The 27,493-nt window shown below is 31.4% G+C and overlaps 2 protein-coding genes across 2 annotated transcripts; both read right to left on the minus strand.

Moving 5' to 3' along the window:
- LOC109362245 (heavy metal-associated isoprenylated plant protein 7-like) lies at positions 2,720-4,657 on the minus strand. Its single transcript, XM_019607900.1, has 5 exons — positions 4,510-4,657; positions 4,162-4,414; positions 3,850-4,052; positions 3,676-3,763; positions 2,720-3,341 (listed from the first exon to the last, which is right to left on the minus strand). The coding sequence occupies exons 1-5, from the start codon at positions 4,516-4,518 to the stop codon at positions 2,914-2,916; spliced, it is 981 nt and encodes a 326-aa protein (XP_019463445.1). The 5' UTR covers positions 4,519-4,657; the 3' UTR covers positions 2,720-2,913.
- On the minus strand, positions 8,120-9,478 carry LOC109338836. Its single transcript, XM_019576206.1, has 2 exons — positions 9,229-9,478; positions 8,120-8,784 (listed from the first exon to the last, which is right to left on the minus strand). The coding sequence occupies exons 1-2, from the start codon at positions 9,476-9,478 to the stop codon at positions 8,120-8,122; spliced, it is 915 nt and encodes a 304-aa protein (XP_019431751.1).

The following is a 27,493-nucleotide window of genomic DNA, read 5'->3' on the forward strand; positions in this document are numbered from 1 at the left end:
GATATAATGATTGTATATAAAACTCATACACAATATATACATTTTTTTTCTCTATTTTTTATTGGTTAGCCCACATTAAGCCAGAACTAGAACACTCAGTTATCCACCATCAACACATAAATAGATCACAAAGCCATAATATTCTCTCATAAGAAAACAAAAACAAAGCTTTCTAAGCTGGAATGATGAAATTAGCATGTGAGAACGAATCTTTAAGAACAACTAGCAAGCAGTCACAAACTTTTCATTAATAAATATGAGAATTTTGAGTCATAAAAAGACTGTTCCATAATCTAACATATGTTGCCATGACATGATTAACTTATGTGTTAATACTGTTGTTGGCACAACTCTCGACAATACCACTTTGAAGAAAACACATTAACCCCAAAAGGCATTGCATTGCATGTGCATATATCTTAGCAATTATATAAGTAGTAAGGATTCATATAACTCGTAGTGTTATTTGGTTTATTTAACCCATCATTATATAGATTATATAAATCATTTTCAGTAATGAGAAGCAATTACTTATTAGTTATTTCTCTTCATTTTTTATGATTAAAATATAATTTTATGGTAAATTAAATAATACAAATATTATATTATATTTTATCTGTTATTGTGTGATACTTGTTTCTCTAGAGATCCTTACAACTTCTACCTTGACTGCCATCAACTTTGTCATAGTGAATGATCTTTTTTTCTTTCTTCTTTTTCTTTCTCGTCTTTTTTTCTTCTTTTAAAAAATGTGTTTTTTCAAAGCTATCAAAATTTACTGAGTTCAGTTTCATTTTTTCTTTTTTCCCTTTTTCTTTTTCAGGCTATATTTTTCTTCAATCAATGCACAAGAGAAGTTTCGAACTAAACATTCGTTAGAAATTTTGAATTAAGTGTATTGCGCAGTTGAGCAGAGTATAACTAGAACTTGAACACCTACAGTAGCTTTTGTAATGTGTTATAGACACGTTTAAATTTCTAAAAATAAATAAGTATGTATTAAAAATTGAAAAATAGACATTAATTAATTTATATGAATTTTATAAATAGAAGAATTATCAATAGACTCGCATTTTTTGGCTAAATTTAAAATGGGTCATAGAGCATTCGTTAGAAAAATCCATAAACTGATAAACATATTATTTTCTCCCTTCCATATTTTCAGAGTTTTAGTTTTTTGAATAAGGTATATACGATGAGTGCAAAAATTTATGCACAATCAATACATCATCTATTATTTATTAATATTATTTATTTGAAGAGTAAATATTATTAAAATTTAAAAATGAATAGTAATGTCATACACTTGTGTACATGTTTTTACTATTTTTTTAAATGTTATTTTACATTTTAGGCTCATTGACAAATTTCAAAATTTTACCCTCATTCAATAATATACTATCATCGTTTTTGACACCATTAACTGATAGAAAAATTTGTAGTGACTGCATGGGTGAGTAATCAAATCTTTGAAAAACTGAAATTATATTTTACTCTTCTCTCTAGCAGAGGCAATGATATGTGCTAATATTGAAATTGTAAATTTTCCAAAGATGAGTCATTGCCAGGTCAATTTTAAAGTGTCGTACTCATTGTATCAATATACATGTCCCACTGCACTCACATTCTCACGCAGTATCAATTTAGCACCAGTATCTCTGCACTCTGGACCACTTCCACTTGTATAATTGGTTTTGTTGTGTTTTCCAATGGAAAGTAAATCAAAGTAAAACTAAAGCTTCAGTCACATAATTTATACTGCTTAAAAATTATGGCAACATGTACAAAATTCCCACTTATATATAATTTTAAAAAAATTACTACACTTAATATGATAATTTTGTTATAAAAAGTTTAAGTTAAAATGGTGCAATACTACAAGTTTGGGCATAGTGTTTTTTCATAATGACAAATATTTCTTACATTTTGTATATCCTTTGCAAAATTGAGTTTAGAAAAATGTAATTTGATGAACTGAATTGATGTTCTGCTACATTATGATTAAAAACTTAAAAGTATGTTGAAAAGCTCTAATGAACTTCTGAAACTCCCCAATTTTTTCCCAAACACAATACTATTTAGTGTTTTTTTCACACAGTGCATTGCTCTTTTTATATCGTTGTGACTTAAGTCTTTAAAAGCAATTTATTCAGTAAAATACAAGCTACATTTTCAGTAGTAAAATAAAAACAACAATTTTCCTTTTTCATGATAACAAAATAAGATTCAATCACAAACATGATCAGAGTGAAAGTTAATTACGTCTCGCCATCAGAGCTCGAATGTTCCTTTTATAGCTACGTTGTAGTGATAAAAAAACAAACCGTCTAATAAACGAGTCTTCATATAATAGAGTTTACCTAACACAAGGGAATAACGTTATCATTGCGTTAAGCATCATCAACTGTTATAGGGTTAAGGTTCATTCATTGTTGTTAGGTATAAGGATTGCAAAAAAAATGTCAAAGACTTGAAAATTTCATGTCCATTCATTTCCACTTGCATTCATTTTCAAGTTCCTGTTACTACGTTACCAGCCATAAATGCATATAAAGACCCACTAGTTGATACAGTAGGCAGAAAGAACATCTCCCAAGAAAGTTAAGGACAGCATAGAAATGAACAAACTTAAAACCATTTTTTTCTCACAAAAGAAGCCATTAAATAAATACTATTACTGCAGAATAAAGGAAAGGACCATGGAAATTGAAATACAAGGTGCTAAACTGTAATTAATTATTTATATTCTCATATTTAACAAATTAAAATTAAAAAAAGTACAAGCGTTACAAAACTCTACAGCTTATATCTGCAGCCTGGAGATTTTACTTATACTTGAATATAGCAAGAAAAGTACTGAGAGCACATGTAACCAAAGCTAATTCCAATATTACCCTTGACATTCCACAATTTTTACATGACAGTGCATGCATTGGGGTTCTCATCACTGAAGATTTGAGGAGGGTAAGATGGTCCAGGATATGCATGATAATACTCCATCTCATACCTTGGTGGAATGTAATGGTATTCATTCCTTTTAAGCTCCAAAACTTGGTTGGTTTCTTCTGCATTTCCCTCAGCTGTTTTAGCTTCTTCTCCTTCTTTCTTTTCTTTGTTCTCTTCTCCTTCACCACTTCCTTTTTTATCCTTGTCACCTTCCTCAGATTTCTTCTCTTCCTTTGCACCTTCTTTTGCTTCTTCTTTCTTCTCTGGCTCTTGTTTCACTATCACTGCTTGTTTCCCAGTTCTCTTGTGCACATATTCCACTAGCTTTGCTGCCTCAAACACTCCTTTCACGCTTACCTTTGAACTCTTCAGATCAGGTTCCGCTGATTCCACACCTGAGGGATATAGTAGCAATTTAATTTATTTCCAATACTACAAAGCTTAATTCACTAAGAAAAAATTCAGTTTATTACAGGAACCAGAATTAGAAGTGGGAAAGACGGGATTTAATATTTAGTGCAATTATTAATGAGATTTCAAGTTATAAATTTTTACCTAAAATGGATCACACTTTCACTAGAATCACAAACTTCAATAATATATAAGTTTAATATAAATTTAAAAGACTACAATTAATAGTACAAGTTTCTTTCGTATAAGTACATAATGATAAAAAAACGAATCTGAATTAAAAGTTGACAAGAACTTTAAAGAGAAATCGTAACGCACCCTTCATTTTCTCAATGCGTCGCTTTATTTCCTGGGAGCAAGCTTCGCAATGCATGTGAACATTGAGAACAACAGTGATCACTTGAGGCTGCAAAAATACAATTTCAAAAATTAATTCAATAGATTAAAAGAAATTTAAGTAACGATAATTTTGTTCTTTCAGAAAAGAGAAACCTCTTCTTTCTTCTCTTCAGGCTTTGGTTTCTCCTCTTCTGGTTTTTTCTCCTCCTCCACCGGTGGCTTTGGGATGGGAGAAAGAAGCTCAACTTGTCTATGGCTCTTTCTCTGTACTCTCTCTTGAACCTTAAGTGGATCTGCTTTTTCTCCTTTTACCACCACCTTGTGAGTCTTGCAATCTGTTATTACATCTTCAACCCCTAGCAACAACTCAAACAACCACATAAAAATTCTGATATCAACCTCACAGTATAAAAAAATCACATCACTTACAAAGAGTATTAAAAAAAAAGTGAAAAACTCACTCACCAGGGAACCCTTTAAGAGAACGACGAACCTTGCGAGCACAACCTTCGCAATGCATGAACACTTTCAGCACAATCTCTGGCGGCGGCGGCGCAGGTTGCTCCGCCGTTTCCTTCCCATCCTTTGATTCCTCCGCTTTTTTCTCCTCCGCTGCTTTATCCGGTTGTTTATCTTCCGCTTTTCCTTCTTTCTTCTCCTCTTTAACTACCTCTACCTTCTTCTCCTCCACTTTGCTTTCCTCCGGTTTCTTCTCTTCCTATACAAAAACAAAAGAAAATGAGAACCCATAACAAAAAATATGATAAATAGTGAGAAAAGGAAGATAGTGTATAGTGTTATGATTAGGAAGACCTCGCCCATTGGATTCAAAGCTTGTTGTTCAGAGAAACATTTGGGGATAAGCTTGTGTTAGTTGGTGCTTACTTTTGCTGCTGTGAAATTTTTTGGGTCTTTTTATTTTGCATAGTGTGTGGGGTTTGTTTGGGTTTTCTCTTTCTATATCTACACTATATACAATTTTTGGGTCTTTTTATTTTACAAAGCTTTTTGATTTTCTTGCTCAATTGGTCCAGGACCATCAGATCTGAATCTACTCATTTCTATTATCATCGATGACGTGGCATAGTTTAAGAGGCACGTGGAGGAGGTTTCTGCTTTGTACACATGGGACTCGCAGGTTACCCTTACCAGTTACTACATTACATTACTGGTTTGACATTTTTTATGTCGAATTCGACTGTTTTGGAAATGTCTAGAATGTGTTCTTCTGTGCAACTCCCCACCTCACTCTCCTACTCCTTCGCTATGACATGTCATATGATGTCAAAATATTTGTTCCTTCATATATGAAAATAGATAATAAGTGGAAAATGTATGCATTGACAGTGTAAAGATTTATATATAATCAGTGTATCATCCACCATTTATTTACAATATTTTTATTTAAAAGTCAATGATAACTAAAAATCAATGGTGAATGATGTAGTGGCAGTGTAAAAACATTTACACTGTCAGTGTATATATTTTTTTCCCATAGATAATTAGTTTATTAGAATAGATAGTAATTTAATATTTTCATTATAGGAATGGCTTCATGACTCTGTACCTAAGTTTGGATATGGGTCTTGCATCTTAGCTAATCTCTTTGCTATGGAACATTGTTCTTGATTCTTGAGGCAATTCACATTATCAGATAAGATGTAGAGTCACTTAAATCATCTAGATCAATTTATTAAAACATGTTCTAATTGTTAAGTAAAAATTGGGAAGTTTGTGTGCAACATATTTTTATAAAGGGAAACAATTTGGTAGTTGTATGACCAAATTTAGATTGAATCTCCATATTAATTCAAAGATTTGGGACATGCCACTAATAATAGCTCTCAACATCATGCACATGGAAGTGAATTATCTCCTTTAGTTTTATTTCTTTTCTTTTCCAATGTACCAAAAACATCAATATATTAGCAATCATTATTATTATTTTTCTTAGAAACATTTATCCTCTATAGATGAAAAATTAATTTTAATGTATAAACTTGTCCAAAGTTTATTTCAATGAAGATATAATATATATAATAAATGTAAAGAAAAATATATAAGTTGATGTATTTCATCTTAACTATAAATGTGGGGTGATAATGTAAGCATTTAAAAGAGTAAAAATATAAAATAAATAATATATAGTAAATATAGTACAAATAATGAGTATAATATCTATATATTATATGTATAAATATTTATACATACTTAATACATTATTCATCATTTATATATATTATTTTCTTTAAGAAGTCAATAATAATTACCATAAATATAAATATGATGTATGATTCCGTGTTGCTGCATACATTTTTTACCCATAAATAATGTTTGGGATGAGAACAAGGGAAGTGGTGGGGGCGTGTATGTTTCTGTGGCCCTTACATGTTACCATAATGTGTTTGAAGTAAGTTTTGACCTCGTTTAATGTAAAAAACTGACCGCACAAATTCCACTTTGTTTATTGAGCCACACCATACCGTTATCCCGTGAATATGGATTGTATAACTTAGATTAAATTACACACCCCATGAGTTTTAGTGAAATTATACAAACTACCCATCACTTTTTTAAACTTACACAAACCTCTCATAGTTTTGTACTTTCATTACACTGATCACCCCTGCATAAGAAATAAGTGTAATCTTTTAAACAAAAAATGTGATAAATGCAATTAAGTTAAACAAAACATGATATATTGTGTAGACAAGTCTAAATAATATACAAATTAATGTATCTTTATTATTTTTTTGTTACAAAATGCATCAACAATTATAAAGAAATATTGTTTAAATCACTCTTATAATGTAGTGTAACGAACCAAAAATAATAAGATATATTGATTTGTATATTATTTAGACTTGTCTACACAATATATCATATTTTGTTTAACTTAATTGCATTTATCACATTTTTTGTTTAAAAAATTACACTTATTTATTATACAGAGGTGGTCAGTGTAACGAAATTATAAAACTAGGGGAGATTTGTGTAAGTTTAGAAAAGTGAGGGGTGGTTTATGTAATTTCACTCAAACTCAGGGGTATCAGTGTAATTTACTCTATAACTTATTTTATTTTTTACAAACGAATGATTTCTAGAATGATTAATGTTACTGTGTAAAATGTTTACATCGCTAATTACCCACTTAGATTTTTATAGGTAGCACATAATCAAATTGGCTATACTTTTCAGCAGGGTTATTAAAACCGTACCAGTTATTAAACCAGTTAGAGTACTGGTATAGTGATATAGTGGTTCAACTAGTGATTCAGTAATTAAACCGCATGCCGGTTAAACCGGACATATCTGTTTATATATAAATTAGTGTTTTAATATTAACACCAATGAGTCAAAGTTGTCTCATATCGAAATTCTATTTCTTCATCATTTGAGCGTGAAGCTTGACCCACATTGTCTTCATCCAAGTTCACATTCTCCATCGGGTTGAGTTGTACATCATCATCATCTTCTAAATTTAATTGATCTACAATAATGTCAATTTTCATATGTTTAGAAATTTAAAACAGTTAGGAATTGATGGAAATCAATGAAAAACATAATCATTAGATAATAAAAAACATACCACTTTAATTTCATCAAATGATGATCGGATGAAAATGTTTGCAAGGTCATTTCGTAAAGCTTCAATCTCTTCAACAGTTAGAAATGGTGGTGACTCCTCCAATATAAAATGAGAATGATCCTCAAATGTTTCTAAATTTATTGGGTCATAATTTTGATGCCTCAAGTGACTCCTACATTTATAGATTTTATTATATAAAAACATTAATACATGCTACATATAAATATGTAAAGAACGTCAACTAAGGTCATATTTTGAATAAAAGAGTAATACCTTTGTTGTAATCTCAAGTTGTAACGAACAAAAACAAGATCATTAAGTTTTTGATGCTCCAACCTATTTCTTCTATTTGAATGGATGTGTTCAAACACACTCCAATTCCTTTCACAACCGGAAGCACTACATATTTGACTTAGAACACGGACTGCCAACCTTTGCAAATTTGGTGTCCGACATCCATATGTTTCCCACCATTGATCTACAACATTGCATGAAATCTAATTCATCATCTTGTTTAATAATAAACGTTTAAGACAATTAATAATAAACATTAAAGACAATTACCAAACATGAAAGATTAATTATATCTGGCATCACTTTACTCCGTTCACGTATAGCAGCCACTCTTTCAAAATCCAACTCAACATCTTTATATATCCTCATCTCACTGGTTAGCTTAGCTAGCAAATCAGGATCTCCATAAGCATGCTTCTCTAAAACATCCAAAAGGTCGGATGTTGTGAACTTATGTTTTTCAAATTCGTCAACATTGAAGAAACATTGTGGGTTAAGCCAATACCCAACAACATGGAGATTTCCTTTTAATTGCAAATCCTACCGAGTACCCATAATTTCCAAATAAGGTTTTGTTTTGGTCTTGTTTCTTTGAAACCTCCTTTCCATCTCATTTCTAGCTTTAAACAATGCTTGATAAAGAAAACCCATCACAGACTTATCCTCACTGTCAACAATGCGTAACACACGAACAAGTGGTTCAGTAATTTTAACAATGTCAACACATTGTTTCCAAAAATTTGAATCCAACACTTGTTCTACGCATTTTTTTGCCTTAACATCTTTCGAATAAGCTGAGCTTGTCCATTCTCTAGATGTTACAAGAGCTCTAAGTGCATCCTTTTGGGCCAAGATACTTTGCAATGCAATGAAGTTAGTGGCAAAGCGAGTTGGAGCTGGACGAAATATTTCTTTCGCATGAGTGAACTGTCTCATTAAATACAACAGGTGGCAATGATTATATAGATACTTAGTAATATTTGCAGCATGTGATACTGTATCAGTTACTTCCGGTAACTTTCCAATGTCTTGAAATATCAAGTTAACACAATGAGCCGCACATGGAGACCAAAATATTCGAGGGAACTCTCTCTCCAATAACCTACGAGCAGCAACATAGTTAGCAGCATTGTTTGTAACAATATGAACAATATTCTCAGGACCGACATACATCATTATCTCCTTGAAAAGCTTGAACAACAAATCTGCAGTTTTAGAAGCATGTGAAGCATCAACATACATTATGAAGACAGTCACTTTAGGACAATAAACAAGAAAATTAATAAGAGTTCGTCTGCTTCGATTAGTCCAACCATCAGCCATAAGAGTGCATCCAGTTCACTTCCAAATTGATCGATAATCGTTTACAAGTTTTTTCACATCTTCAACCCACTTGTTTAGTAAATGACCACGAACACGATAATAGTTGGGACCTTTATAACATGGGCCCATGCTACAAAGGGCATCAATCATGGGTTGATAATAAGCTGAGTTAGTTACATTAAACGGCACAGAAGCATCAATCATCCATTTAGAGATGGCGAGGTCACATTTATCAATCACTTTTTTTACTTTACATGACACTTTTTAAAGTGGGTTGAGCACCAGGAGTTGTTCTAGGCATAAAGTAATGCCAATGCGACCTTTACCTTTCTGAGATGCAGATGTATGACGTGCTTCAATCGGTTGAGTGTGCAATAAATCAGTAACTTCATCACAAGGATTACCATCCTCGTATTCCTCTTCTAGTTTACTTTTTTTGCTCTTCATTTCTTCAATTGATTTCTGGGTCTGATGTTGAATATCTGCTGGTACTTTCTTACACTTTTCAACTTGTCCTTTTACTCCAGCCAAATGAGCCTTAAACCGAGTGATGTCACCACCTTTAATTTGTTTCATGCAGAAAAGACATAATAGAATCGTTCTTCCATCACAATCTTATTGATGGCTATTTTTCAATCACAATCTTATTGAGCAATTAAGAACAATTAAAAATAATTATACTACTGATGGCTATTTTTCAATCACAATCTTACAAGGAATAAAACAATGTTATTTCTATAACATGAACAATTAAGAACAATACTATTTGTACCAAATTTAGAAAACAAATTGGTAAACTGCAACAAAAACCAAAATATAAAATTCAAAATTTTCATAATTCCTAGTAAACTAGAATTAAGGGAATATTAAAGAGTGGGATATGTGGAAAAAGATAAAGATAGTAGAGTCACATGTGCTCCCTTATATTATACCATCATACATACACTCCACTAATTATCCATTGAACTACCATTAACTTTAAATGCAACATCCTTTCAAGAGATGGAGCATAAAATACCAACATCTCCTCTTTAGTCTCACTAAAATATTTATAAATCTAAGTAGTGTTTTAGTATTGAATAAAAAAATTATAACTTGTGAATAATATTCATTTCTTTTAAACCTAAACAACTCATTGTTGTTCACCTGTTTATGTTCTAAATTTGGGTAGCGACTTCAAAAATCTATTAACAATGGAGTAAATAAGATCTATAAATGAGAAGCTACCATAATAGCCACACTTAATAACATTTATTCACCCAAAATCTTAAGTATTAAATTTATGAGTCTGGTTACAAGATCTCTAAATTATCCATAATTAATCAATGTTAGATATTCACAATTCCACATTTCAAATAATAGTCTATCTAAGAGGTGAATATCAATGTTAGTATGTTCTTCTCCAATGGAAACTTTTCGATTATTAATAATGTGAACAAGAGTCCGAATTACATCGAAGCTCCCAAGAGCATAGTTGGCAAACATTGTGCCTCCAATTCGGGTAATAAGTTATCTTCTTCAAACTTGTTAATGTTAGAAATTAGAAGATGAAGAAGTCGAGAAAGAGAAGAAGATGAAAACAAAGAGTGAATAGAAGATGAGTGTTTGTATGTGTGAGAATGAATGGAATCAATGAATGAATTTTCTTAGTTCAATAATGCCTCGATCGTAGATTTTATACAAGTTTCTATATTTGGTTAACCAACTTAACCAACTATCTATAGTTTGAAACTTCTAACTACTCTTAACTAACTTCTTGATTACTGATTTTAACATCCTTCCTTAATCAAGAAGCTACTTCATTTCTAAGTAAATGAAAAAAAACAGAAACAAAACTTATACAACAAAGCAAAAGGTTCATCATTTAGAAACTAAAGACATTCAACATGTCTCTTAACTTCCTAAACCTATCATTCTTCATAGCCTTTGTCAATACATCAGCGTTTTGAATTTCTATTGAGCAATGCACCATCTTCACTCTTCCTTTTTCAACTTGGTCTCTCAAGAAGTGAAACATTGTTTCTATGTGTTTGCTCCTTCCATGGCTTATAGGATTCTTTGCCAAGTTTATTGCTGACTTATTGTCCACTCTTAATTCGAAGTTATCAAACTCCCCATACCTCAGTTCTGTCATCAAATATGTCAGCCATAGTCCTTGGCATGTAGCATTGCAAGCTGCAATATACTCTACTTCACAGGTTGAAAGAGCTACCACATCTTGCTTCCTTGAGCTCCAAGATATAGGTGCACCAAAGATAGTGAACAGATACTAGGAAGTACTCCTCATATCCTCCTTATCTCCACACCAATCTGAGTCTGAATAGCCCAAGAAAATCGACTCACACTTCTGCTTCTGATTTTGAAATAGCACCCCATAGCATAAGTTTCCTTTCAAATATCTAAGAATTCTCTTTGCCGCAATCTTGTGTCATTGTGTAGGATTAGCCATGTGTTTTCTTATCATCCCTACTCCATAGGTTATTTCTGGCCTGATTTGGCAAATGAACCTAAGCCAACCAACAATTTGTCTGAAAGATATTGCATCTGCAGGGTTTTCCTCACCTATGTTGCTCAATTTATGGTTTCCTTCAACTGGTGTTGATGCAGGCTTGCAACTCAGCATTTGAAACCTATCTAGTACATCTTTTATGTACTTCTTTTGATGCATCACTATTCCTTTTTCTGTCTTTAGAAATTCTATGCTAAGGAAATATGCTAATTCTCCAAGATCAGTCATGTCAAACTCAGCCTTGAGCTTTCTTTTTAGCCTTAGAATTTCAGTTTCACTACTCCTTGTGATGACTAAGTCATCCACATAGAGACAAATTAGAATTAGATCACCTGTGCAATTAAGATTCACATAGACATCATGTTCTACCTTGCACTTGGTAAAGCCAATGGATGTTAAGAATAAATCAATCCTTCTATTCCAAGCTCTTGGAGCTTGTTTCAGGCCATACAATGCTTTCTTCAGTCTTAGCACTTTGGTTTCATCTGTTGAAGTCTCAAATCCAGGAGGTTGAGTTATGTAGACTTCTTCTTCAAGAGGTCCATTGAGGAAGACACTCTTGACATCAAGTTGCCATAGCTTCCGACCATTCCAGCTAGCAATGGCAACAATCAATCTAACTGTCTCAAATCTGGCCACTGGTGCAAAGACTTCATTATAGTCATATCCTTCCCTTTGCATGAACCCCTTAGCCACGAGCCTAGCTTTGTGCTTAGAGATACTTCCATCAGGTTTTAACTTGACTTTATACATCCATTTGACTGCTATAAGCTTCTTATCTTCAGGTAATTCAGCCTCTTCCCAGGTGTCATTCTTTTTTATGGCTTTGAGTTCTTCCTCCATTGCTTTGAACCACACATCCTCCTTTAGTGCCTCCTGGAAGGTGATTGATTCAGTTTCTCCTAAGAGTGCTAGGTGAATCAAGTCACCTTCATCTGTTATTATATCATCAGCAAACATCTCAAACTCACTAAGAGGTCAGGTCAGGCTTTGCCTTAAACAGGCCCAGCCTATATAGTATGTAGGAGTCTGGACCTGATCGGTTAGCCTGTTTAAAAAAAATTCCAAAGCCTAGGCCTGACCTGTTTAAAAGTCTGGTCTGACCTGTTAGTCTGTTTAAAAGCTTGTTTTACTCTATCATCTTGAAATAGGTCATCATATCTACATTTAGATAGGTTAATATTCCTACTTTTAATTAGACTCTTCTAACCCTAACAATTAAATTATATTTTTTATATTAATATTACATATGTATAATAATATTACTTATATTAAAATTGTATAATATGAACATATTACATAATATAATTAAATAGGCCGGCCTGTTAGGCTTAATAGGCCTTTTGGATGGCCTACAGCCTGGCCTATTTAACTAAATAGGCTTTTCAAAAAGCCTGTGCCTGGCCTGTTTACGAAGAAAGCCTGGCCTGGCCTGGCCTGTTATAGGCCAGGTAATAGGCCCCTGGTAGGCGGCCTGGCCTGTTTCCACCCTTAACTAAGCCTCAATGGTAGGTGCCTTGCTCTTGTAGGTCTGGTTTCAGCAACCCTGATCTCATGACTCCTTGGATCAGGATTCAATTGTTATATGACTTCCTGATCTTCTTGTATTGGCACTAAAGTCATTGACCTGTTTTTCTCAAGCTTACTAAGAAGATCCTTCCATGAGCTCATTTCATCAAAGTAGACATCCCTGCTAAATGTCACTTGTTTAGTTGTAGGATTCAAGAGTTTGTATGATCCTATTGAATTATAGCCCACAAGAATCATTAGTTCACTCTTGTCATCCAATTTCTTTCTCACTTGGTCTGGAATATGCTTGTAGCAGGCTGAACCAAACACCCTAAGATGCTTCACTGATTGTTTGTCTCCAGTCCAAACCTCTTCAGGAACTTATTTATCAAGAGCTTGAGTTGGACATCTGTTGCGAACATAAGTTGTTGTGGTCACAGCCTCAACCCTAGAGATTATGAGGCAAGCCTTTGCACTTCAACATACATCTTACCATATTCATAACAGTCATATTTCTCCTCTCAGCCATTCCATTGTGTTGTGGAGTATATGGAGCAGTGACTTCATGAATTATGCCATGCTCCACACATAAATATTCAAGCTCTCTTGAGGTAAACTCACCCCCCCATCAGTTCTGAAAATTTTCAAAAGCCTTCCTGGTTGTCTTTCTGCAAGGCCTTAAACTTCCTTAGGTGATCAAATACTTCACTCTTTGCTTTGATGAGATATATCCACATCTTCCTGCTATACTCATCAATGAAGGATAAAAAATACTTGTTTCCTCATAGTGAAGAAACCTCAAAAGACCCACATACATCTGAATATACAACATGTAGTAAGTCAGTAGCCTTGGTTTGAGTATGATTACTGAATGAAGTCCTAGCTTGTTTACTAGCTAGACAACTATCACAAACTGAGTTTTGTGGTTTTTTTTCCTAGCAGACCTATGACCATTTCCTTAATGCTTAGCAATCTAAGATCCCTATAATTGAGATGATCATACCTTAGGTTCCAAAGCCAAGACTCATTTGAGGTTGTTTCTGCATTCAAACATTGTGAGTCCAAAATTCCAGCTTGACTTGGAATGTCCTGTTGCTTGATAGTGGAGCTTGCAGAATTCTCCTCTTCGAAGTGTCATAGACTTCTATAACTCCATTATTCAACTCCATACTGAGACCTCTTTCATGTAACTGGCCAAGACTGATGAGATTTGTTTTCATTTCAGGGACAAATAACACATCAATTATGTATGTTTTTCTCTCATTCTTCATCTTGAGATGAATATCTCTTGTTCCTTCAGTGATCACCACTCTATTGTATGCGAATTTTACTTTATTCCTCTTGGTTGAGTCAAAGTTCACTAGCCATTCCTTGTGTCCAATCATGTCATTGGAGCAACTAGAGTCAAGATACCAAGTATCACTTCCTCTAGTTCTACAATCAGTTGTCATCATGAGTTGCACAATTTCCTCATCAGGTTCTTCATTCTCTTCTTTAGCAAGATTCACTTATGAGTCTTGTTTTCTTTTATACTGATTTTTGTTAGGTGCCAAGCATTCAGAGGAATAGTGCCCAATTTTGTCACAATTGAAGCACCTAAGCTTCTTTATGTCAATCTTTTTCTTCAAGCCTTTGAATTGCTTAGGAACACTTCTCTTGTTTGAATGTTCTGGTTAATCATAGCTATTGACATATGTCTTCTTTGAGCCATTTTTCAACTCAGAGTACCTTCCTTGGTTCTTGCTTGGGTTCTTTGCACAAAAGGTTCATTTCTTAGCTATTTGCATCTGCAGAGCCTGGGGTGAGGACCTATCAGAGATCCTTTCATGAAGTCTTTGTTCATGAGCTTCAAGTGACCCTTGAAGCTTTTCAATATTCATATTTTCAACTCTTCCTGATTCTTCAATGGCAAGAACCACAAAGTCAAATTTTGGAACCACAGTTCTAAGAATTTTCTCAACTATGGTTGTCTCTTCCATCCTCTCACCACAAGCCTTGATTGCATTAATGTGTGTGATGATCCTAGTGAAGGAATTAACAATCCTTTCACTTTCTTCCATCTACATAAGTTCACATTGTCTTCTCATAGTTTGTAGCCGAATCTTCTTCAATTGTGCAGCACCAAAATATTGCTTCTCCAACACATCCCAAGTTTCTTTTGTTGTTGTAGACTCTGCAATCTTTTCAAAGTGGGCATTGTCCACTGCTTGGTGAAGAAGACAGATTGCCTTGCAATCTCTTTTCTTGTTCTGTTTGTGGGCATTTCGTTGTGCTTGAGTGGCTCCTTCTTCCAAGATTGGTAGCCCTTCTTCAACTATATCAGGTACATCTTGACATCCAAAAATGGCCTTCATTTGTACGCACCATCTAGTCCAGTTCTTTCCATCTAATACAGGTATAGTCGTGGCAAAATTTCCAGTGGTTTCAGCCATTTGTTGCAGCGGAAAGCTTGATCTTTTTCTTGCTCTTGATGCCAAATGTTAAAAATCTGAAGAAGAAGAAGAAGAAGTCGAGAAAGAGAAGAAGATGAAAACAGAGAGTGAATAGAAGATGAGTGTTTGTATGTGTGAGAATGAATGGAATCAATGAATGAATTTTCTTACTTCAATAATGCATGAATCATAGTTTTTATACAAGTTTCTATATTTGGTTAACCAACTTAACCAACTATCTATAGTTAGAAACTTCTAACTATTCTTAACTAACTTCTAACTATTCTTAACTAACTTCTTAATTACTCATTTTAACAGTTAAAAACAAAAAAAAATGATTTATCTAATTTGTTTAAAGCAAGCAAGCGAGGAGTACTTATAAGAAACAAAAGAGTAAAAATTTTAAAACAAGATGTACTTAAAGTATAATTGAATCAAATATATTAAGGAAAATTATCATAATTTTCCATATAGTTGTAATATTGTTTATGAACAATGTTACACATATTGGGAAGTAAGCCTTATAATGATTGTGTCCTTGTGTTAAGAGTTATTTAAATTATTTTTGTACTACTCCACTCATTATCAATTAGTTTTTTTGTTCATAATATGAGATTAGAGTTAAGTCCATTTTTTCTAGAGTTATCATGAGCTAAAAATAGATTTTATATTGAATTAAATATTATCGATAGCACTTCGAAAAAATTAGTTTTGTACTCAAAAGGGTGATATGATATTCGTGACGGTACAAAAAAAAAATGTTATCCATAACATGAACTACATGGTGGGGCATGTATCTCATCTTTATTGCTTCGCCCTGACGACTTCCAAGCTATTGAGGAAAGTGTGTAAATGCTCCACATTTATTTATCATCATGTGTTGGTGATTATTTATTTTTCACTTTACGATAAGCTATTACAAAATCGGTACGTTGGCTGTGTAGAATCAACAAAGGGGTCGTAGAACTGTAAGGAGGGATCATAAGTTAAGGGTCCTACGGATGGAGACATAGCTTATCGAAACTATATATACGTATTTTGGAGCAGGGAACAAAAAGTAGCAAGGTACCATGTGCTTCAGCAAACTAATCACCATTCACCAACCCCAATCAAAACTAGATGGGTACTTGAATCACATGTAGAGGATTTTTCGGATTATATACTATTAATGGTTGAGAAAAAATGTATATATAGTAAGAGATTTATAAATTGTCTGTGTATTATTTATCATGCAGTCATATTTAATCATTATTAACTGTTAGATAAAATGATAAAACTAATACAAATGACTGGTGAATATATATAATCTTTATGATGTCAGTGTATAAATATTACATTTTTAATGGTTTATTTGTACAAGTTTCATATAACTTGAATATATTTTTTGGTAGAAAAAAAATATGTCAAAAAAAAAAAAAGAAACAAGACCTATATGATAGGGGCAAGATCTAGCTGCTGGATAGGACGCGCTCCTACTGGCCGGAAAGTCCTAAACTCTCAAATTCTCCTCCTGAGGGATATAACTTGATTATGATTCTAGTTTAATATTTTCTAAAAAATTAGATTATTTATTATTTGTATTACTTTTATTTTATATAGTTAGTAATGATTATAATGTGAATGATGTTGCACTAATAATATAAAAAAACTCTTATATTATAATATAAGCACATATACTATTTTCACTTAAAATGCCGTAGGAAAAAATATGATGTCAAACAAAGTTTATATCTCTTCTGAATTTTTAATAAAAACAAAAAATTATTCCAATTAATTATAATTGACAAATTCATTTGAAGTTGCATTGAAGATACCTACTTATTGTATAAATAAAATTTTAAAAGGATCTTTTATTACTTTCATCAAAAAGTTCCTCAAAAGGAATAATATATTAAAGATCAATAAAGGAAATGAAAAAAGTATAGTAAAACAATTATATATGATATTTGTTTTAAAGACCAAGACTCGTACTTTGTTGTTAGTATTATTGTATCAATTCGGGAACCCTGAGGAAGAGGCCGGTAGGTTTAAGGTTAGAGTGAATCTGATACTATGGTTGGTGAATGTCTTATTTTTCATTAGAGTAATGATAAAAGTGGTGTTCAGTTTAATAAAAGTAGATAACTTGTTTTAGAAGATGTACCTAACTTCAATGAATTCACTGAGTATCATGATTAATTGTTCATAGGAGTTAGTTATGGACATTCCAATTTTTTATGTTTTATTATCAAAATAGTCTATTACTTCCGTCCCAATTTATTTTTACCCAATTTCTTATAATTTCTCTATAATTTAAATTTAGAAAATATATATGCACCACAGTATATGAGTTTTATACAGTATCACTATATCATTTAAGTATTCATATTTAATCATCATTTAATTTTCTTCAAAAAAAAAGTAATACAAATGAATAGTAAATAATATATTAAATGTATATAAATTCTTATATTAATTGTACATACATATTACCCATTTGGCCCGTTAGGACATTGTTGCCCTCTTCAAGTGGGTTTGTCTGATGTGATCAAAATCACCACTACATTTTTTTATGAACAAAATCACCACTCAATGACACGAGTTAGGCATAAATCTAATCAGAAAAATTGACTACACCAAATTTACGAAAAAAGGAAAAAAAACTTTGACTATACATTACTTCAACATGAAGCTAATTATATGCTACCGTGGCATTATGGCATTAGTGTCCTAACACATAAACCACTTTCTCCATGCACTTTTAAAACCAGTGTTTAAATTATATACATGTGCAACAAATCGCTTTACAAGTATAGTTACAGTCAACACAAACAACGGTGTCTCCTTAGTGGCACCCAAATTTTGATCAACACTAATCCCATCCTTTTTTCTTTCATTTTTTTGGTCATGGACAAATCTTATTCAAACTCAAAAAATCTAGAAAACTTCATATGACATGTTAGAAATCAATGAATTGCAGGGAACTTGGGCCTATTGCCAGAAACGTGATATTCTTGTTAAGTTATATTTATCGAAAATAAATGTTATGTACAAGGTTAAGCATATCCAAACAGGTTGTAAGGTTGTTAGAGGAAGGTGGAAACCAATTAGGTTGTTTACCATTTTCAGCTTATATGTCAAAATCAGTGTTTCTTAAATTGTGAAACCATCGAGTGGACAAATCAGTCTTTCTCGCATCTTTGATTTGCATCAGTGCACTATATGTGTATGCATTTCATCGATATTAGAATATTAGATTAGACATAACATACATAATGGATGGCCCACGTAAAAGGAGATGCTAATGGTACTTTTCTGGACATGGCGCCCATGTAAAGAAGTTCAACATTTGTTGTGTGTTTTTGGATACTAGTGTAATATTTGTGTACTAAAAATATTAAATAATAGAAGATGTGTTGAAGATATATTTTTTTTATGTATTATCAATAATATCTTTTAACCTAGTGAGTAATGATTTAATACATTTTGGATATGTAATTGTTATATCTAACAAATGTCGCTCATATGATAAAGGCTTTGTTGATTCTCGGGTAGTGAGAGTGTGTCTATCTTTTTCTCATAAATAAATATTATTGGATTAAAAATAATGTAATAGTATTATTTGATTGTTTGTTATTTAAGATTTAAAATTTAAAAATCATAAGTTACAAGTTTTAATTATATTAGTTAACAGTAGTTACAACTTTTGACATACTTTTATATCATTTAATGTTTTAAACAACAATTCAGTTTCCAGATCTATTTTAGTCCTCTAGTTTTTATACATGCGTTTTCAACTCAACATTTTTAGATATCAATCCTTTAGTTTATCATATAGTTTTCTACACATAACTCATAACTGTATAGATTTAACTAAGAATATTAAGTTAGACATACTCAATCATATGCTCTCTGCGTTTGCATTAATGGAAAGGTTGATCCACGATCTATAACATAAAATATGTAAGATATCTATCAGACTATTGCACAGTTTAGAGAATCTTAGTCATTAAAGTAATCTTTATAAATTTACAATTTTAAACAATTTGAATTCTTCAAATACCTTGCCCTTGGATCTTTAACTTCCCAAGGTGCAGGTCCCTTATGAAACTCTGGGAATCAATTTCAATACATGACAACTTCGTCTTTTCTCTCTTGGCTGAAGCGTATGATATATTAAAGAAGGTGAAATGGCGCTCCTTGTCAGAGAAAAGGATAAATATCATGGTCAAATTATTTGATTGGAGATGCAGGGATCACATGTCCTCATTCATGTCTCACTTGGTGTATTAAATCAATCATAGAGCTTCATTTATTTAAAAAGAAAAATTATAAAAACAAAAATTAATATTTTAATATTATTTTGTGGTGTTTGATTAGTCCAAGACAGAGAGACAAAAAAATTGTGAGACAGATGATCCTTTTCCATGCAAGTAATGATGCGTTGTGGATCCCCTCTGAAATACACTAGACCCACTTAAATATGGTCCAAGACTCCAAGTATTATGATGAGTGGTGTTACACAGTCTTTTTCTGTTACCCATCAATAATTTTTACACCTCCAAAGGAATTAATGTTCTCTGATTCATATAAAAATATCATGGGTACTTGCTCATATCTCATTAAGTTAACCAACTTTGTTCTATGTTAAAAGGATGAGTGAATAAAATTGATATCAAGTTTAAATTATTTTACACATAATCAGTTAAGTTAAGCTAAAATTCTTTCTGATTTCTATCACAAAATCTCCATTCTTTTGTATCCATCACTAACTTGGTCATGGTGAAATTTGGTGTCTGAACTCTGGTTCATCAGTATAGTCAATTTTGTGTGGTTAAATTTTACCTAAAACTACATTTTGAAATTTCGTTAATTAAAGTAAAGGTATTATAGAAATAGAGAAACGCCTCATGTTTTTTAGCCCGTTGATTAAAAAAAAAATATTTTTATTTGATTGCAAATTTATCCATTTTAACTTATTAAGAAATTATTTGATAGTGAATATGTTGCAGTAACTTTAAAGAAAGGTTAAACAATTCCATAGAAAAATATACCTATTTGTTTTTAAAGGTGGAATGTGACTGAGTATTATTAATACTGTATTGTTCATCAAACTGGTTAGAGTACTGATATAGCAGTTTAATAAGTGGTTCACTAATTAAATCGCATACCGGTGAAGTTAGATATACATATATAATTATATTTACATTAATTTGAAAAATCAATAAAAACCAATAATTTTTTTATTTTCATTAAAAAGTTAATTTAAATAAAAATCGGGCGGTTTCACTTGTATGATTCAATTGAAAACTAGTCAGTTTTGACCAATATGATTACATGATCGGTGTAATTATTATATCATACTGATATTAGGACTGGTTCACTGGCTAAACTGGTTGGCACGAACCGGCTTTTACAACACTGGTGTGACTTGTAAGGAATGAGCCAAAAAATAAAGAATTGAATTTATCATCATATCTTATCTCGATTTATTCACAATTGGAATCTAAGATAGTCGGTGCATAATCTATCATTTATTTATATTATTTTTCTTTAAGAGTTAATGATAATAAAAAATAAATAGTGAATAATTCAATAATATTGTAAAAACTGTTACACTATTATTATTATTATTATTATATATTTTTTTTCTCTTTTAAGTTTACTATATCTCACATAAATTATTTGACAAATTGCTAATGTACTTTTGTGAGTCATTTCACTAAAACTATCTATATGAGACCTATTCAAAGTGGTTTAGGTATCTATCACTAGATATATCTCAATTCGTCCAAAACAATGTGATAGATGAAACCTTGAAAGATTATGGGGCTGTACACACAAATGCTTTAGGTATGTTGTTGTTCTTAATCTATGTGTGAAGAAAGAAGTTTCTCATTGGGCAGAAATGAATGAGTTAAAGAGCATATAAGTAGATGAAGTTAATACTTTAAGGTTTTGGGTTAAGATGTGATGTCAAGTCTATTCCTATTATTCTTTCACTTAGCTTATAAAGAAATGTTATAACTCATAGATGAAAATCTCTCAACAATAAATCACCAGTACATATCTTCTAAAGTATTAGAGAGAATAGGAACTCATAAACTACTAAAGCAATTGAAAAGTTACAGCTGTTGTTGAAGGAGGAACACGCCCACGGTGGTAGATAAAGGAAGGTGGGTCATTTGTGATAGTGATGTGAAACTCTGAAAGTGAGTAAGTGCAAATCAATTGGGCCTTTCGTTATGAATCTGTCAAAATTGGGCTTTCATTATGGGCCTTGTCACAACTTGGACAAGTTGTTACCCACAATATGTCTCTTGAAAGAAAAAAGGTTAACACTCTATAATTACTTCCACTCATTTAATTATATCCATGGTTTAGTTTGTGTAAAATATTTTCTACGTTTTTTCTACTTTCTGTTTTAAAAAACGTAGCAACTCTCTAAAGTCTAAACTAATGTGTTAACGTTGTTGGCAAACTTTGAGATTCCGATTCCTAAAAACAAAATGATTCGGAGAGGAAATGACATGCAAAAAGAGTGATCAAAGCTTCTCTCAATATTGTAGCAGTAAATGCGTTATCTATTAATGATTATTTTACTAAATCCTCATTCTTGTTGGTAGGAGGATATAATAGGAGAATATAATATTTCTGTTTCTTTTAATCAAGAGTTATGAAATAAAAAAGAAAGTTATAGCACATAAAATAATAACTATGCCTCGTGCTACAACCTATATTTTATTCTGACTCATCTCTTTTGTTTCCGGGAATATTTTTTTTGCGAAAAAGAAAATTGATTCCTCGTCCATGCCTTGCCAAGAGAATAAAAAAACATGTTGTTTTAACAAAAATACCCATCATCTGGACCAATGTTCAACATGATTAATATTTAATAGATAGTTAGATTTGTTTTTGAATCATTAAGTCAACAATTCGATGATATGTAGAAAAGAGTTTGGTGGTAGAAATAGAAATTATAAAAATGCCTAAAATGAGAGAAAATCTTGGTCACTTTACACTACTCTCCTCTTACTCCTGCATGTATGTAATACTATTCATTTTCATTTCATTGCATCCATCATTAAATACTAGTAGTGAGAAGAACTTTGTGTTTGCCGGTCTATTTTCATACTTTTATATCTTAAATATTTAAGTTTTATATATTTTATTTTAAAGAATTAGAACATCTTTTTGAATTGAATATTTTTTTATATATATTTTAGGGATATTTTATATTATAATTTTTTGTTTTATTATAATGTTCAACTTAAAGTGAGAGGTGGTTAAATAGGAAGTGGTCTTGACACATTCTCTATAGGAGACGTCTATTTGATTCGGAGGAAGAGCTTGCAAGAAGCCTTAATGATCTTATTCGAAATCATTCTTGCACGTTTTGAGTTGGCGATAGGTGCAGATTGAACCTTGATAAATCAGAATATTATATGGTAAAAACTGTTTACTTGGCGCAAGTGAATTTAGCTTTAATGGAGCCACGTAATATTCTTCATTTATGTTGGATTAATTGTGCTCATCTGAAGTGTGTTATGTGTCTTTCGCATGATGAACATACTGAGCACCTGTTTTTATCTTGTCCATTTGTTAGCAATGCCTGGAATGGTTTTTATTTTTGGCTTCATTTGCAACATAGTATCTCAAATTCAATTGTGGAAGCAGTTCATGATTCCCTTTAAAAAAATAGAAAGGGGAAATCTCCATGGAAAATGTTGTGGTTTGTTGTTATTTGGTCCATTTGGAGTGTGAGAAATGACATTAGTTTTAGGGGGCAAATGCTAGTTTTATTCATATTATGGACTTGATCTAAATTAGACCTTGGGTAGGGTTTTCAACAAATATGGAATCTTCTTTTTACATCTTTGTTCAATGGTGCATTGATCCTTATACTTGTATTGATTTGTATTGTAAAATGTAATAGGGTTGGCATCCCTTGTGCCCGTTTCTAATAGATTTGCTTATAAAAAAATATGTTGGTGGTGGTTATATATGATTATATGATTTTTTTGTACAAATTAAAAAGTTTAAGGGTAAAATAGGAAAGTAAAATTACATCATAATAGTAGTTACATCATATTTTGTCTTTATATAGTATAGATAGCACATTGTAGAACTAATATCGAAACTTTTGATATTTGTCCTTTTCATCTTATTTCATAATTTTTTTGATGTTTTATAAATTCAAAATAAATTATATATTTAAATATTTTTCTAGACATAATTTAATAATTAATGTTACAAAATTTTCTCCACTTTTCAATATATTATTATCTCTTAGAGATTTTTTCAATACATATATATAATTTGGATTGGAATGAAACCGTTCTCTCAATTTTTCAATGTACTCTCTTAAAAAAAATCTCTTGATAAATTTTATCCCATTTTCTCTTCAATATTAATTGTAAGAAATATATAGTGATTAGATATGTTTTAGCCAAAAAATTATTTTACATCATTTAATATTTATGAACTTATTAAATTGTGTGTATAATCTTAAATATCAAAAGATTTGTAGATATTGTTTTTGAGAAAACCTCCTGATTAATTAAGCCAAACTTCTTAAATTTGGGAACAATGATCTTCTCCATTAATTGATCCTTACTCTAAACTTGCATGCATGATTGCATGTTGACCCCTTAATTTAAAGTATGCGGAATTCAAGGTGGTTAAAGTTTTTGGGTCTGAACCTGTCCATACTCCATAGTATAGAGTAGCTATACATGCTCTTAGTTTCTCATTTCTTATTTGTCAACATGTCTTAAACTTCTAATATTTGTTCTATTCTTTTGTCAATATTCAGAGACAAAAATTGATGGATTGACGGTATAAAATATAAACTTGTCTAGAAAACATAAGAAAGGGTGAGTATTTTATTGTTCCTTGAAACAACGTGCTCCACCTTTGCTTCGTCAACAACACATAATAATATAATTTACATAGCTTATAAAAAAAAAAAATTTACATATAAGTCGTGCCAAAAATAAAAATATAGAATTAGTAATTAAATTAAGCCATCACCAAAAAGATCCGTATATAATATATTTTGAAATTGACTTTGAAGCAAATTAAATAAAACTGTATCTGGGCAAATATTCGGGTACAAAACTCTTACCATGGTCCACAACCCCACATCACGAATCATGAATCTGATTAAAACTAACTCGTTGATGAACAAGCTTTTTTTATTTATAAAAAACCTGTAACACAAAAAAGGTAAAAGCAACATCAATAATGTAAGGTTTCATTCAATGAACAATTATGGAAGACAAATGCCAAAATATTTAGTTTCTGATGACAACATTTATTTGAAAGAATTAGTGTAATGAGATAAGAATCACTTTGAATAATGAATTTGGGAGAGAAGTGCAAAGGTTTATTGATTTTAAATTGACTAGGAAACATGGGGATAAGTTTGAATACATGCTTCCTAACGGGGATAAGTTATCTTTAACCCTATCTCAACCAATTAGATTATGATATTTATTAAAAAATTAAGGAGCTCCGAATAAAGTTTAAATTATATGTTATTTTTTATCATGTGGTTAAAAACCAATTGGATAGGATAAGGTTGAGGAAATAATTTAGGGACACCTGATTTTCATTCTCATGATCTTGTTAATGTTCCATCTCAAAACATGTCTTATGCACATAAGTCTGCCGGACCAGGAAAAAATGATATCTTTTGGCCCATGATAATCGAAAAGAAGTTGAGCTCTGACTCTGATAACATGTTAAGATTTCATCTCAAAACCAATTGGCAATGAGAGAAGTAGTCTAATGAGTGTTTAAACCATTCCTAAGATAATAAGGTAGGCAATGTGAGACTTATTTTCAAACATGCCCCTTCCACATAAATCTGTCAGACCAATGGAAAAGTTATATTTGATCCATAACTAAAAGACATCTTTTGACCCATGACAACCGGAAAGAAGTTGAACTCTGGCTCTAATACCATATTAAAATTCAATCTCAAAACCAATTGACAAGGAGAGGAGTAGCCCAATAGATATTAAACCATTCACAATACAATGATGTAAGCAATATGAAACTTAATTTCCAATATGTACTACCTATACTAATCATTTTCTTGAAATCTCATTCTGAGTCTCATCTCAATGCAAGGGAAGAGGACCCTAAAGTAATCAAGTCCAATTGAAAGATCCTATTTATTGATCAGTAAGTAGTAGTTTTGAAATGAGAAGTTATAATAAGTTTGATAATTTATAATTTTTTTATTTTAAAATAATTTAAGATCTAAATCATTAATTTTTTTTGAATGACACATATTATCTTTTATATCCAACACTGGATCTTCCGGTATTAGGAAGAAACTCAATTCTTTTTGTGTAAACCAAGACAAGAAAATAGAAATAGTTGAAGACATTTTCAATGAAGAACGTGGAGTAATTAAAAAAGTACACAGATTCCTTGGAGCTAATAATGATTTTATTTTTAAACATGTGAGAAATAATGCTATAAATTGAGGTTTGAGCCTCATATCAAAAAGGAGAAGAGAGCAAAAAAAAGAGACATAACACAAAGTTAGTGAGACATAGAATTAGTTGCCACTCACAACACATTTTTCATCTTCATTTATCCTACATATTTTTTAAAGTCTCAACCAGAAGATTACACCACATCCGCAGTCCCAAAAATCTCTCATACACAAAAACCATTTTTTTCCTAACAAATCCACAATCCAAAAATATTTCTCTCATACACAACAAATCTATATCATCTCCAACAACCTCAAAATCTCTCATTCACAACAACCTCAAAATCTCCTATACACAATAACCCAAAAATCATTCAACAAAAATTCATTCAAACCTTCAACATCCAAAAGTGTCCATATCATCCACAATAATCCAAGATCTCCCATACATAAAATACCACAAAAATGAGAAAAAATACAAAGAAACTCAGAAGCAATTATAATTGCATTAGTATACATTATAGAGAAACTTCAAATACATGTCAAAGTCATGTCTCTGAATTTGTGTTTGCACATAAAGTCCCTATCTCTACTACATGTTTGTTTGACATTGGTTAACCTTTTTGCATCACTTTTTCTCAGAGTTGCAGCATTCCATTGTTGTTGGAATCGGCATGAGAGATATGTCATTTTCATTACTTTCTTTCATATAAGTTTTGTTTTTTTATCAATAACCGCATTAGTAATAATAATTATAATGATTGTAACATATAACTATAACTACATCAAAAAACTAAATGTATAAACAATACACTTTTTACATGTATACTACGATATTCTTTTCAATAAATATTTAATTTTAAAGCAAAATAAGTAATTAATTAGTTTCTCACTATACACCAATTTAAAACTTATTCAAAAAATATATAAAACAAAGATCTATGAGTCAATAAAAAATGAAATAATATTTGCCTCAACAATTTTAAGGTATGATGTGGTGTCGGACGTAAGAGTTACACTTCACTTTCCACTTTCTTATAATTAATATGATTAATTATATTTCCATATCCTAAAAAGTTTTTTTTTAAAATATAAAACAAAAAAATATTAGAATTTTTTAATCAACTTTTAATATGAGATGCAGTATCGGACGTAAGGGCTATGTTTCGCTTATATCTTTTTAAAAAAATAATATTGAAACATTATTATTTTTAAGAAATAAAATTAACTCAACTAACCAACTTTTTTCTACCAAAGAACTACATAGTCTTAATTCCCATAAAGGGATACGTAGGACCAAGATCAATCTTGTCAGACATAATAATAAAATAAAGTTTGTTTGGTAAAAATATAATAATAACACAATTAATAATTCATGCAATATAATATGGTACCGTTCAAATGGGCAACTGAGGTGCTAATACATTCCTTAGTGTGTAATCGACTCCCGAACCTAGATATCAAAGTCCAAGGCCCAATGCGATTGGGCCAAAAGATTTTTCTACATTTTTTACTGAAAAAATATAGTAACGACTCTAATAAGGTCGTGGACCCGAAAATCTAATAAGGTCGGGTTTAAAGCCGAAAATCATTTATATGTCAATTTACATATTCATAATAATAAATAATATTGAGAAGTTTTTATCTAAATTGAGTATGCATTATATTTAATCGGGTCTAAGGTCGAGGTCGGATTTAAAGGTTGACCCGGT

The sequence above is a fragment of the Lupinus angustifolius genome, chromosome LG01, assembly GCF_001865875.1.
Source record: "Lupinus angustifolius cultivar Tanjil chromosome LG01, LupAngTanjil_v1.0, whole genome shotgun sequence".
In the NCBI taxonomy this organism is placed as follows: Eukaryota; Viridiplantae; Streptophyta; class Magnoliopsida; order Fabales; family Fabaceae; genus Lupinus; species Lupinus angustifolius.

Excerpts from the sequence above, each read along its gene's own strand:
- LOC109362245 (XM_019607900.1), bottom strand. Across the intron at positions 3,764-3,849 it reads CTGAAGAGAAGAAAGAAGAG|CCTCAAGTGATCACTGTTGT; the intron begins GTTTCTCTTTTC and ends GTATTTTTGCAG. Across the intron at positions 3,342-3,675 it reads ACGCATTGAGAAAATGAAGG|GTGTGGAATCAGCGGAACCT; the intron begins GTGCGTTACGAT and ends TATATCCCTCAG.
- LOC109338836 (XM_019576206.1), bottom strand. The coding sequence starts at position 9,478 with ATGAAACAAATTAAAGGTGGTGACATCACTCGGTTTAAGGCTCATTTG. Across the intron at positions 8,785-9,228 it reads TACATCTGCATCTCAGAAAG|ATTTGTTGTTCAAGCTTTTC; the intron begins GTAAAGGTCGCA and ends CTAAAACTGCAG.